Source organism: Haemaphysalis longicornis, unplaced genomic scaffold (genome assembly GCF_048455015.1).
Source record: "Haemaphysalis longicornis isolate Haplotype H1 unplaced genomic scaffold, Haemaphysalis longicornis Haplotype H1 scaffold_1, whole genome shotgun sequence".
Lineage (NCBI taxonomy): Eukaryota > Metazoa > Arthropoda > Arachnida > Ixodida > Ixodidae > Haemaphysalis > Haemaphysalis longicornis.
Genome location: NW_027526203.1, coordinates 240,782,818 through 240,796,764, shown reverse-complemented (window position 1 = coordinate 240,796,764; position 13,947 = coordinate 240,782,818). Strand labels below are relative to the sequence as shown.

At 44.4% G+C, this 13,947-nt stretch overlaps 1 protein-coding gene across 3 annotated transcripts in view; it reads left to right on the top strand.

Annotated features, from left to right (window-relative positions):
• The window catches only part of LOC144143171 (protein ROP-like), a 30,980-nt gene that overhangs the window by 1,165 nt on the left and 15,868 nt on the right, over nt 1-13,947 (top strand). For all 3 annotated transcript variants that reach the window (XM_077674979.1, XM_077674974.1, XM_077674983.1), the window contains exons 3-11: nt 83-159; nt 2,362-2,440; nt 2,571-2,674; nt 2,897-3,045; nt 5,060-5,144; nt 5,440-5,678; nt 7,372-7,582; nt 10,843-10,981; nt 13,290-13,399. In XM_077674979.1, the coding sequence (XP_077531105.1) occupies nt 83-159; nt 2,362-2,440; nt 2,571-2,674; nt 2,897-3,045; nt 5,060-5,144; nt 5,440-5,678; nt 7,372-7,582; nt 10,843-10,981; nt 13,290-13,399 (1,193 nt within the window). The remainder of the gene's footprint in view (nt 1-82; nt 160-2,361; nt 2,441-2,570; nt 2,675-2,896; nt 3,046-5,059; nt 5,145-5,439; nt 5,679-7,371; nt 7,583-10,842; nt 10,982-13,289; nt 13,400-13,947) is intronic.

Sequence of the window (13,947 nt, the reverse complement as noted above, 5' to 3'; positions counted from 1 at the left end):
CATTGCGTATACCGTTTGTTTAGCTGAGTAGGTTATAACAGCAAACTAACGAGCATGTTCATTTTGTTCCTCTCTTATCCAGTTGTCGAAGACCTGAACAAGAAGCGGGAACCTTTGCCAAACATTGAAGCAGTGTATCTTGTCGCCCCAACAGAAAAGGTTTGAACCTGGAGCTTCTATTGTTTTTGCTTTGGTTATCACTTGATAACATTTGCAATCAAATGTTACTTAATTTCGTGGCAGCGTCGTTAAAAGAGACTTCAGATATCAGCAAGAGCGAATGCGTAAACATGGCTGATATTTGAAGCCAGCAGAACTTGTGAGCCTCAGCTAATCTAAAGCACCTTGAAGTTTTTTGCTACCTGCAGTGCAAGAGCAATGAAACATCCCGACGAATAAGCTAGATACGTGATGTTTCCTGTTCCCATTTGGTTGTTTTGTGTTCGGTAGCTGTTCCTGCAGCGGTGGCTGCATACATGTTCAGTCAATTAGGTTCGAATTATAAGAGTGAATGGAGAATAAACCGTGTCAAAAAGTGTGTTATGTGCTCACACTTTTGCAAAATAAGTAAATACCAAGCCTGCAAAGAAGCAAACACTTTAAAGCACTTCCAGATTTTGCGCCATCTGCATCCTTCATGCTTCATTTAGCTTAATCACCCTGTAGCTCTTCACGGAATTTTTAAATCCACGCTGTTGGATCACTTTTTCTCTTCCTTGTATTCATTTGCAGACTTAGCACATAACATCATGCGCAAGTATAAGGCTGCTATGCTTATAACTGTGCATTCTCTTAAACTCGCACGTTAAATAGCACCTTCACAATTTTTTGGACACTCGATGGATTCTTTGTTTCCTGCATCCGGCATTGCTGGTGTCAGGGAGCACCTTTTGCCAGCTCAAGTGTCGTGGCGTAGAAATGGAGTCACCGTTTTTGTGCATTGTGTGGCTCCAGTGGAGCTGCGGCGGGATCCATCCCTCTCAGGTTGCCTCCTCTGCATGCCTCGGGAAATAGCGGCGTATTGGGGCACCTCACTGGCACCAAATATAACCAGGAATCACATTTGAATTTCTTGAAATTTGTGAACAAATGCTGGAGAAAGCCAACTTATTACAATATTAGGTGTTCTATTTGTACTGCAGCAGCCAGCTGGTTGGGATTCATGGCTTGCACTAGTACCCAGGACAGCACTCGTCCTGTGCCCTCTTTAAGTCTCGTCTTTTTGTGCTAATCAAGCGATGAATTCCAACCTACTGACCCAATTCTCCCACCGGCTTATTGTTTTCTCAGCGAGCTCTTCCCTGTTAGCCTAGGTTATGCCAACCCCTGGTTTTCTAAATCCCCAAGTGGTCTAAATTAATCCCTAGCCCTATACAGAATGCCTTATAGCCCTAATGTACCTAGGTTCAACGCATAAAATTCTGATTTGAACTCCTTGCAACTTTCTGCGGTGATAAACGGGCGTGAGACACTGACAATGACGGAGAGAGAATTAGCGTAGTATATGTTCTGCGCAGTGATGGATGAAATTGAGCTTATTTTTATTTGGGAAATAGGCTATAGGGAATAGCAATGAATGCCGGATGTGAAAATGAAGCTGCTTTCATTTTCACATCACCTTGGAGCACTGTCCATCTTGGATAAAAATGAGAATGACTAGACAAAAGCTCTGTGGATACTTAAATTAGGGCCTCTGCACAGCACCCTTGTGTGATTTTATTTTGATAAGCTCAAAGTATGCTTAATTTGCTGCACTGTCTTTGTGGTAGTAAAATTTTGTCCTTTTGGGCTGCTTGCTGTCTTAAGTAAATGCAAGAGAGCAATTAGAAAAAAAGATGTCTGGTAAAAAGGTGCCAATAAATGCCAAACAAAAAATTAATGCCAGTGTAAGACTAAAATTTAGAGAAAAAAAGTCGTAAGTACCAGAAAAATTCAATCCCCATGTATAAAATTTTAGTTCCATGGGAAAGACTAGCTTTTACTTTCATATGTGCTTGTGAATGGTTGCTGTAGTGGATTGGAGCAGCTATCTGGCGGGAAGTCATTTTCGTCTACCTGTTAACAACTTTATGCAGGGCGCTCTGATGGCACATACCACCATAGGGGATTAGCGGAGGCAGAATAGGCTCATTTTCTGCTCAAAACATTCTGTCTTGGCAGGCACACATATGATAGAAACACATTGTCTAAAATCGTTCTGGAAATCGTAAAGCATGTCTCATGACAATATTCTGTACTAGTGGGCACAAAACCCTGTACTAGTGGCCACAAGAAACAAATGCATTTATTGGTTTATATTTTCCAGTAACATTGGTGCAGTGCATGGCATTTATGTGACAAAACTGTTTCCTTGCATTGCAGTCAGTTCGTGCCTTGATGTCGGACTTCCAAACACCAGCCCGACACATGTACCGGTGTGCGCATATTTTCTTCACAGAAAGTGAGTGCGCCCGAGTTGCTGGGAAGTGTAGTTGAGCACTCGTGCGATGCGTGTCTTGGCGTATTGGGGCTTGCGAGCTGGCAGTCGCTCTGTGTGTGTGTGTGTGCATCGGTGCCATTCTGTGTTTCAGAATGCCCAGACGACCTGTTCACGGATATATGCAAATCACCCATGGCAAAAGCAATAAGGACGTTGAAGGAGGTCAACATTGCTTTTCTGCCTTACGAGAGTCAGGTGAGGAGCGTGCGATTTCGGCGTGTCCAACTCTGTTAATAACGTACTGACAAAATATTGTACCTTCAATGGTCCAAATGCACCATATTTTGCGGAGTTAGTGGTGTGCAAATGCATGTCCCACAGGGCCACGCTTTCGTGATTCGCCCTTACACGTCCGTCTTTTTAGGGAAGCCCACGAGTGGTCACTGTGGACACTTTCCTTCGTCCCCTCCATTGCAGGTCTTCTCTCTGGACACTCCGGAGACATTCCAGTTCTACTACAACCCCAACCGCATCAACGAACGCACTTCCAACCTGGAGCGCATAGCCGAGCAGGTGGCGACACTCTGTGCCACGCTGGGGGAGTACCCTTCCCTGCGGTACAGGAGGTGGGCCACTTTCCCACCCTAGAGGAGACTGCATTGTTGTCGGATGTTGCGCGTGCTTGATGGTCGTTAGGGCTTCTTTTTGTATTATTTTGTCAGGCAGCCTTATCCAACAGATTCAGGAAACAGTGCAAAAATATTTGAGCCGATAGTCTATGGGACAGGGTTCAGTCCAGTTCAGAAATGCACTATTGGATAGTGAAACGAAGCAAATTGCGGTTAAGCAAAACATAAAATGATACCTCAACTAAACTAAAGAAAACTATACGTGTTCACTAGAGAAGTAAAAAACTTTATATGTCAACTCAATTTCTGGGGCCTGTAATTTTGATTGTCAGTACGCATTCCAAGGTTTCATGCTGAAGAAATCGATCAACCACTTGCCGTAGCCATTTTTTTACGAGCAGGGAGATTACAATTACGATTTGCAGCCTGTTTCGTGTTAAAAGCTGGTGAGGAAGTCAATGGGAGGGGAGAGCAGGACATTACTGTGCCGTTCAGTAAAAGGGGAATTTTGTAATTGTGGACAGGTGTGAGAGAAAGAACATAAAGTTCCTGAAATAATGTGTTGCTTGGATGATCAGATATAGAATATGTCATTATCCTTAGCACTTGTTTTATTATTTGCAGCGGGTGGTTTAAATAGGTTGCATGTGTAACCCACCATGTTTCACTACTGTAGCTTATGTGACAGTGTACTAAGGAGAAGCACAGACAATAGAGAATGTTAGCCAGAAAGTGTTGACAGGCCTTTATTGTGTGTAGCAACCAAAAGCAGATTTTCCACTTTTCTTATATTTTGTTCCACCCAGTGTATGTGTTGATAGAAGATTATTCCAAAGTGTTCAATAGAAGAGGTGCTTTGAATTATGAATTTGAATCTTTGGTTAAACTAAATCCATCATATTGAGGTATTTTGTTGCTGAGTGAAAAGTTATGTTTTACTTTATTAGCCTTAACTGCCAATTTGTTATGCAAAAACCACTTTGAAAAATCAATAAATGAGCCATGGTATTACTTTGAAGAGTTGGAAGAGCTTCAACTACTGTGGCTAACATGGTGTCATCTGTATACATTAAAGCTTCTGGAAAAGAAACACTTAAAAGATATTTCTATAAACAGAAAATAGAATTGGCCACTATACAGAGCCTTGGGGTGCTCCAAAAGTGCTCGCTAGCATGATATGTGGAATGACAGTTACCAATTACTACTTTCTGTTTACGAGATGATGGATAGCTTTGAGAGAACGGATTTGAGTCATTAAAGGGGCCATGAAGACAAAATACAAGTTTGGTAGTTTGGTTCTTTGAGAGACTTATTTGTCCTGATAACAATGATACCAATTTTGTCACAAACTTCAAACAAATAATGGAGATATTAATAAAAACATATGAAGCAGTGGTGACTCCCCAGCCATTTTCCGGCAACTTTTCTACGACGTCGCAGAAACTTGTATGTGCAATTGGCAGCCGCTGACCTAAGCCATTGTCAAGAAACATGACTGGGCGATTGTAGTGGCATCTCTAGTCCCGGGTAATTGTATCACTTGAATGCTAACACGCAGTTAACACACTAAAAACTGGTGCTGGTCCACAGTACGTCACTCCTGCGCATAACACATCACTAACGAAATTTGAAAGTTTTTTGAACATCTCTTTCATTTTTTCAGTTATAAAATGTCTCACTGCACGGCAAATCCTATCAAGTGCTTTCTTAATATATCTAAAGAACATCCTATTCTGTTTGGTCTCATGAAGCGCCTCGCGGTGTGGCTGGCAAGTTAAAAAAGAGGCATGTGAATCAGGTGTAATTAATTCAGTAAGAGCTGGTAAATGTATTTAACAGCACGTGGAATGTGTGCTTAAAAGTACGTAGCTAAATCACTGGGGCCCCTTCCTTCATGATCTAGAGAAACAGGGGCTGAATGTTCCCTGAAGCATGGTGAATCACATTTGGCTGTTGTGTCATGGTTAGGGGTGGGCCAGGATGTGCTCACGTGTGTGCGTCTCTGGTGCAGTGACTTTGACCACAATGTGGACCTGGCTCAGATGCTGTATCAAAGACTGGATGCCTACAAGGCAGATGAACCGACCATGGGAGAGGTGAGCAGAATTCACTATTCGGTGCTTCTTGGTGGGGTAAGGGGAAGGGGGGGGGGGGGATTAATGGTTTGGGGGCCCAACTGCCGAGGTTGGCGCTTGTCTCATCACTTGAAGTCAGGCCTTTGGGCATGCCCGTAGGGCTCTTGTCTGTTTTTGATTTCCATACTGTGGTCATTACTGGTGAAGTCACTGCTTGAAGGACTTGTTTTAGCCCAATCTAAGCACATCGCAGATGTTGGGCACGTGGGTGGTAGCATTTGAGAGTGCCGCTTTGTTCTCCGCTGCCCCTTCGCAGGGCCCCGAGAAGATGCGCTCGCAGCTGATAATACTTGACCGAGGTTTCGACTGCGTGTCCCCGCTGCTGCACGAGCTGACCTTCCAGGCCATGGCGTACGACCTGCTGCCCATCGAGAACGACGTGTACAAGTTCGAGTCGACCAGCGGCAACGATGTGCGCGAGAAGGAGGTGCTGCTCGACGAGAAGGACGACCTCTGGATCGAGCTGCGCCACCAACACATCGCCGTCGTCTCACAGTGTGTCTTTTCTCTCATCACGCTGACCGGACGTTTTGTGGCTGCACGATGCACCTGCCGTCCTGCACCAGTTTTAGCTCGGCTTGTTGTTGCAAAGCCTGCGCGAGTCCCGAGGAATTTGGTACTGCCTTTGTGTAGAGCTAGTCTGGCCCAGTCCTTTGCTGTTACACAAAGGCTGCACCTGCTGCGATCTTCAGTGCAAGGGTGTCGTCAGTGAGGCTAGGAAGGCCGAGACCACAGCCTCTCATTGTTTTTTGTGGGTTACCAAAAGGGAGTGAAAGACAAGCAGGCGGCCACCAGCATGCTAGTACTGCATGTCTCGCAAAACCTGGTAGTACTCACTTGGTAGCTCTTGGTCTATTTGTTTAAAATTTTTGGACCGTGGAATGCAGGGATTCCTTGGTCAACAAGTACGATGTAAACTAAACTAGTATGTAGCTTGAGCCAGTCTATACATGGTTCAATCCTGTAGTTTGATGGGGGGGAAAAATGACAAAAAAGTACATGTGCCACAAGCAATTTTTTTATTTATTAGACAGCTGTCATCTCACACAGGTAACATTCTGATTTATCCGTGAAAAAAAAAATTCTTGATTTTCTTATTAGTTTATAAGTAATCAAATCAGGTTTATTGATTTCAAAGAAAAATGCACACACACACCCACACGAATATGCAGATGAGGATTTTTCATGTTGCTTCCCAGTGTCACGTCAACAAGACTTGCCGTGACATGGTAATCATGATAGCCTCAGCCAAAATATTCAACTGGCGTGACCGGGGAGATCTTCTCTGTCCACCTGGCGCGCTGGCTCAAGGCATTGTGCTGCACACGTCGAATTCCTGGCTGCTACTGCTGCATTTGAGACAGAGGCAGAAAACAAAAATGCCTGTTTGTCGAGGTTTCAGCACCCATTAACGATCCCAAAGTGGTCTAAATTAACCCATAGGCATCCCTACGGCCCAAGGGCACGGGATTGATCCTGGCCGTGGTGGCTGCTCCTCAGGTGTAGGCATGCACAAAAAGCCCGTGTGTCAAGATTTCGGCCCATGTTAAGGATTACCGGGTGGTTTCACAACGGCACGCCCATAGCTCGTGTGTAGCTTTGGTGGTTTAACACCCCCCCCCCTGTTTTTTAAGCATTAGCTTTGACAAGTCCATAATAGGCCTGGTGTTGCTTCATAGCTTCAGCACATAAACCTCCAACTTTAAATTCCCCCCTTTTTTTTTTCTGTGCTTCTACAACAGGTCGATGTACGCTATGGACTTTTTATGTATGGCCGCCACACAGACACTGCGAGGTTTCGTAATTTGGTGACAGTTTTGGATCGGTTTGGTGCCATCTGGCAATCTCAAAATGCTGCATAAAAAAAAAGACACTCCTGGTGCAGGCATAGCCCGGCAGGGACTGTAAAAAACATACAGGTGTAGGAATAAGCTTTGTGGTCAAATGTGGCAACAAGCACATTATGCATTTGATACAGCACTCATTCATCATTTGCGGATTAATGATAACTGGTGATGATTGTTGGCCTTCCCACGGCATTGGCCTGCCCAGAGCACCGTCATGAGCAGTGAAAAAGGAGAATCTCGGTAAAACAGTGGTCATTCTCTCAAAGAGGCGCTGGTGGTGATGAGGGAACTGTGGCCGAGCGTGGCCGTGACCTTGTGGCTGCTGCCCCGGGGTCGTGCAGGGCGGTGACCAAGCAGCTGAAGAAGTTCATCGAGAGCAAGCGCATGACGTCCAGCGGAGACAAGTCCAGCCTCAAGGACCTGACCACCATGATCAAGAAGATGCCGCAGTACCAGAAGGAGCTGAACAAGTACTCCACCCAGCTGCACCTGGCCGAGGACTGCATGAAGTGCTACCAGGGCTACGTCGACCGGCTCTGCAAAGTGGAGCAGGTGCGCTCCTCTCTGTCGCTCTCTCTCTCTGGCCACCTTGTTCAGTTGGCAGTGGGGTTGCGTAATTTTTCATTAGGAATTTTTTTTCAGTGGGCATTTGAACTCAATGAATCTCTGGTTTGTGATGTTGCCGTTAGGGCACTGCTGTAATGAACTGCATATTCAAACATGACCATTTTAACCAAATTTAGAATACCCGTTTCTTTTCTTCCTCTCTATCTGAGTTGTTGTTCAGGAGTTTAATGCTCATTACTGAGGTCTGAATTGATTGAACTCACCTCCCACCCCTTCATCTTTCGATTGTTCCGATTTTACCTAGGCGGTAAAATTGTGGTACTGTGCTTGCATGAATACAGTAATGTTTTATTTTCCTCTCAGTAACTAGTGCTTATCCCAGCTTTCATAAACCATGTACAAACTGGCAAATGAAGTACCTTTCCTTTGGCCTTTCTGTTAGGCTGAAGGCAGCTATTCACTAACAGGGGAGCCCAGTGTTGAGCCCTTCGACAGAATCCACGTCAGTTTCGTGTCTTTTGGGGTATCATGTCGGTCTTTTGAGTATCAATATGGGGTCAGCGTGTTACTGGTCAAGGCCTTTGAGTGGTGGCTATGCAACTGCGGGTTCAATTTCAAGTTCAAAGTATTTTTACTTTTATTCAGTGTTCTATCAAAGGCACAAAGCTGGTTTGGGAGGTCCATATCAACGCTGATATTTTTGATTGATCTAATGGCATAATTCTGCCATTTTAGATCAAGAACTGGTGCATGATTTTGATAATTTAATACTTACAACTACAGCAGGCTCAATGTTCCAGCACACCCAATAGATTTTTTAGGTTTTTGAAGTAGCTGGCTACCAGTCATGCGGCTGTGTGAGATACAAAACTTGGAGGTAAAATTACGCTTGGTATATCTTTCCGCATAAGTACTTCTGTCAAGGTATGGTGGTGCAGATTGAGACATGCAACAATCTCGGGCATAATTTGAAGTGCAGCGGCAATGGAAAGGCAATTTGTACTCAGTCCCATTACGTAGCTTTGTCACTGGCTGCAAAAAGGTGCTGCACATTTGCTGCTTGCTCGAGGCGTGAGGAAGTTAAGTACAACAGTACCTCTGTGATACAATCACAGCTGCAATAAATTTCGGGATGATATGAATGCGAAAATTCCCTGGCCGAAATGTGTTGGCTAAGCTTCAGACGTTACTGGTGCAAACTCACGCCGTGATGGATGATACGAATTGGTGAGGGCTTCTATGACAGTTGCATATGGTCTCGGGAAAACAGCCCAGACTTGTGTTAAAGTACATGTTTATGGAAACAAATTAGACCTAGTTAGAGGATTGAAGCGTGTCAGAAGCACGCACACTATCAGAAAATAAATATGCCAGTTTTTTTTGTTTTTGTTTTTTCAACCCATTATCTTGAGCCAGTAACTGCTGTCAGTGGCAACCAGAAAAAGAGAGTGTGCTAGGAAATGGCATTCAATTGGCAGTGTGAAGCCTCTTAATCAAGGTCATAGAGAGAAAGAATGCCACGCAAGCAAGAAAACACGTTGCTAGGCTACGCTCAGGATAGTCTGTGTGGGGTGCTGCAGGCGGGAGCGTTCGGAGCGTATCAGCCATGCTATCATATATAACCGAGCACATTCGCCTCAGTGAAATGTCTTTCAATTTCACGTGTGAGCATGTATGCCCTAGCCTTGAAGATTCTTGTTGCAGGTGCATGTAGTTTGGGTATACAAGTTGGCACAACACCAAGAAGGAGGTCAGTGGTGTAGCTGTCATGGTGGAATAATGTGCGTAATGGTACTGTCTTGAGTAGCCTAAGGAGTGATTTGACAAACAATAATAGAGTCATTGGATAGACAGTGACAGCAGAAATCAAAGAAAGTGAGCTTGGGCAAAATACGGGTGCATTTCGTGCAATGACTCTCTTAATTTTATGAACATTTCAGGCATGCTTACACAGTCTTGCTTTTTTTCTTTTTTTGCACGCCTTTGGCATCATTTGCAGGAGGTGACAAGAGGGTGCCAGATATGTGGTTAATCGAGAAGTATGTGTAGACTTTGCAGCTCAGGCAATTCTGATGTATAATGAAATTCATATGTACCTCAAATGGTACAAGGGCACTGCTTATTCAGTAGCAAGCAGTATTTGTAAATTATCGGAGGTTACAAATATTCCCACCACTCACACCCAGAATGTCTAACAGGAGAGACTAGATTAAGAAAAATGCAAGCACTTTGAAGTTCTCTTTAGCAAGGTTAATGTGGGGAGTTTTTGCAGCACCTTATGGTCTTGTACTGTTTTTCAGTGCCACGCACATGCTCCTATTTTTATGGCGTTTCATAGATCACAGTTAGAATGTACTTTTCCTCCTTGCCTTGTCTAAATCTTGACTTTGTAGTCCAGCATTTTGCAGTACAGTAAAACCTCGTTAATTTGGCTCTCGTTAATTCAGAACTTCGGCGTCCCTACTCCCTCCCTTCAAAAATGCACACTGCTCTATGGCCGTGGACCTTCATTATTTCAGCACAAATTTACGCGCACATTGCTTAATTCGGACACATGCCTCCGAAGTTCAGCTGCTGACAACGTTTTCAGTGAGGATGGCGTTGTTTTCACAGACTAGTTAAAGCGATGACGAGATCATCAACGATGCACTCGGTGGGGAGCATGAGGCTTCCAATATAAGAGGGCCCGTGCGATGTCGTATTCCGTGTGCATCGTATTGCAAAGGAAACAAAGGAAGGAAACTCGCTGTTCTGGAAGCATTCTGCTATGATGCTCCATGCAATACTCTTGCTCTGTGCGGATTGTCACACGTCTGAAAGCTTGTTCTTTCCGCCAATCTATCCGCCAAAAGACGAACTAGCATCATCGACTTCTTCGCAAAGTAAAGGTACATGTAAAAGAATGATAAATAGGCTGTTTTTGCCGTTCATTCGATAATTCGGCATTAGGATAATTCGTACATTTTTTGTGCTCCCTAGAGATCCAAATTAACAAGCTTTCACTGTAACTCCTTCTGAGAACACCTTTTTTTTTTTTTTGCTTTGCTTGTAGTGGGACGTTGTAGAGTTCAATTTGTTTCTCAAGCTCCAGCTGTGATTCACAACCACAAAAGAATCCTAACTTCTAACAGTCGCGTTTTTAGGTGACTAGGCCCACGCTACTGCCACAGTTCAAGCCATGCTTGTCTGTAGTGTGAAATGCCAGTGGTGGCATTGTCATTGTGTTTGCCTCTGGTTGTTCCCAGGACTTGGCCATGGGCACGGATGCAGAGGGTGAAAAGATCAAGGACCCCATGCGGAACATTGTGCCGATCCTGCTGGACACCACCGTGTCCAACTTTGACAAGATCCGGATCATCTTGCTCTACATACTCTCCAAAAATGGTAGGGCTCTCCCGGTGTGGCAGTTGAGGGATTGGTTTTGCGCACTCTTAGAGAGACCCTAAGGTGTAAAGGCAAGTTGGCCTGTGTTGGTAGATTATAGTACTATCATGAATACAAAGTACTAAGGGCACTAAATGCTGAATGACTTGTTGACTTAACTGAAACATCGTACTTCAGTAGCTCTTTTGGCTTTTGTTTGATGGCAGGCAATGCTTTAATCTGTATTTATAAATAAATTTTTAAAGCTACAATTTCTTTCCAGTTCTGCTTTCATTTTTTTATGTTGCAATAAAAGGCATGTTACACAGCATTAAGATGGGCAGCTTTCATAGTTTCATGGTTAGCATACTTGTGCTGTTGTGTGCAAAGTTTGCACATTTTAAAGAAATACTGATACCAGATTATTATGTTCCCTTTTTATTGATTTTATTGATGCTTTATGGCCAAGCCATCTTGAATACTTGAGCTCCACACAATTAATTTTATAGAGCAGCCTGAAAATCGCCAGTTTCGGTTTCCATTGCTTCAAGCCTGGAAGACGTGTGGGACAGAACCACACCACTACTCACCGTTTCGTGCAGACATCAAAACACTGTGGAGGCTGGCGGAGGCATTACTTTGATTGCTCTGAAACCGAAACTGAGCGGCTGAGCTTCCTGAAGGCATGTAGACTTATCATCGTAGTGGATATTTTATGACTGCTTTCGATACAGGCTTGAATGGTGACTTCTGTTGCGATTATAGGGTATATTACCAGCTCCTTTCCCACACGTGAACCTGTACTTTTGGCAAGAGGGCCATTATGGTGAGCATTTACGTCTGTAGCTCCGGCTACGTGCACGAGTTTGTGAATGCTGCCAGCACCTTGTCTCCGCTCACCGAGCCATACATGTGAAGTGGTGTCACGAGTTCCTAAAGAACATCGAAGACACTCGGATATTTCACATTCTTATTCTTACCATGGGGTGATGTTGAGCTGATGTCCATTTGCTGAGTGCCGCTCCCCGAACTGTTCAGTCGGCAGAATAAATGAGACCAAATTCTAAAAATTGAAGTATGTTCTGCACATTGCAGGTCGTCCATACTTCATCCAGGGTGTTCTGTTGAGTAAACGAAGTGAAATAAAAGCCAGGTTACCTTGGTTATGTGGGGGCTTGACACGCACGGCAGTGGGAGGGGCCTCCTGGGTACTCGTGCTGCTGGGGTGACGCACGCCTGGGGCGTCATTTCCAACAGGTTTCATAGCGTTAGAAGCAGCTGGCTGGATTGCCTAGAGGTGTTTAGGCTCACGACAACGGCGGATCTTTGATTGCCGCTTTCATAAGTGACCGTGGTGACGATTTGTGCTGCTATTTTTAGCCACATTATCAGCTCCTTTCCTGCATGTGAAACTTTGGACCTTGAGGCAGGTTCAGCAGTCGCCGGAGCTATCTATGCCGCTCACGGCTGATGCCATGTTGTCACCGGTGGCCGCATTGTGCGGGTGGTATCCACAGCTGCATCAGGACGACTGTTGTGTACGCAAAACGTGTTTGCGGGAAAAGCAAAAAAAAAAAAAATCAAACACGTCCGACTAAATAGTCTGGTGATGAACTGTTGGCTGGGCCTCGGTGCAGTGGTCGTAAAGGTGCGGGAATGATCCAACTTGGTGGGTGACCAATGCAGTGGCCGGTGTCAAGTGACCCGCTCGCCTCCTGATCTTGACAGTGCACACACTTCGAAGTCAGAGCAGTTGAAGGCGCTTCAAGTTGGAGGTTGATGCTCTGAGATGATCAACTGAACATGCTTCGAGCGGTCGATTTTGACCACCTGAATGTGCAGCCACATTCCAGAGTACTCCTCCAGGGTGCTCAAGTGACCAGTCAAATACAACGTTAGGTCTGCGCTGCGACATTCAGTAGTGGGAAACGTCATTCTTGCATTGCATGGTGTCACAGTAGGGGCAGCATTTTTTTGAGTCAGGTCCTATGCTGGGCATCGTTATTCGCCTACTTTGCTGCTTTGGTCATGATTGCAAGTTGGCCCACGGGCATTTATTAAGAATGAGGGCTGCGTGCGAGTTCACAGTGGCAAGGGTGACTACGAGTGGTTGAGAATCTCCCCATTGAAATTTCTTGACTGAAAGCGTAATTTGTGAGGTGTTTCTCTTTGGCGCGAGATGATATGTTTGCAACTACGAGAGGTGCACCCTGTGACAAAGTTGTAGCCAACATTTCTTCTTATTGATGTTCAGTTTGTATAAGTGAGCACACGCTTTGGTCCTTTTCTAGAGTAATGCTTATTGAACTTTTTCTACCTCTGTATGCAGGTATCTCTGAAGAAAATCTGACTAAGCTGATTCAGCACGCTCAGATACCAGCCACAGAGAAGTGCATCATCACCAACATGGCACACATTGGGGTGAACATCGTGACCGATGTAAGTTCTTTTTTTTTTAAACTCTGCTTAAAAGTTTTTGTGGTGGGCGGTTCACCTTCCGACTCGACTCACTCATGTTCATGCATTCTCTTTTACAGCAGTTGTATGCATGCATGCTTTGAAAAAGAAATATGTGGCTATGTTCTTCCAGCATTCGTATTTTTTTATGCTGTGTGGCGTGGTTATGGAGTATGTGACATTTCCTTTGAAAGCGTCTTTAGAAGGGCCCCTATTTTGGCTGCGCATTTATAGAGGCACCAGTGTCTCAGGTGTTGTAAGGATAACATAAAACCAGTGTTTCTTTTTTTTTTCTTTTTTTTGCAGTACAGGTTTTGGTAGCAGCAGTTTTGTTGTCTAGAAGGTGTTAGTTGCTCTTTTGCACCTGGTTTTATATTATCTTAAAAAAAAAATGACTGAATAACAGGCACAATTGAGACAACGGGGTAGTTAGGGGGTATAGAATTGAAGTACCTGTTTCATTCAAACCAGCGGAAATCATTGTATGGCTGTTTTTTTTTTTTTTTTTACTATTGACGCGCCGTTGAACC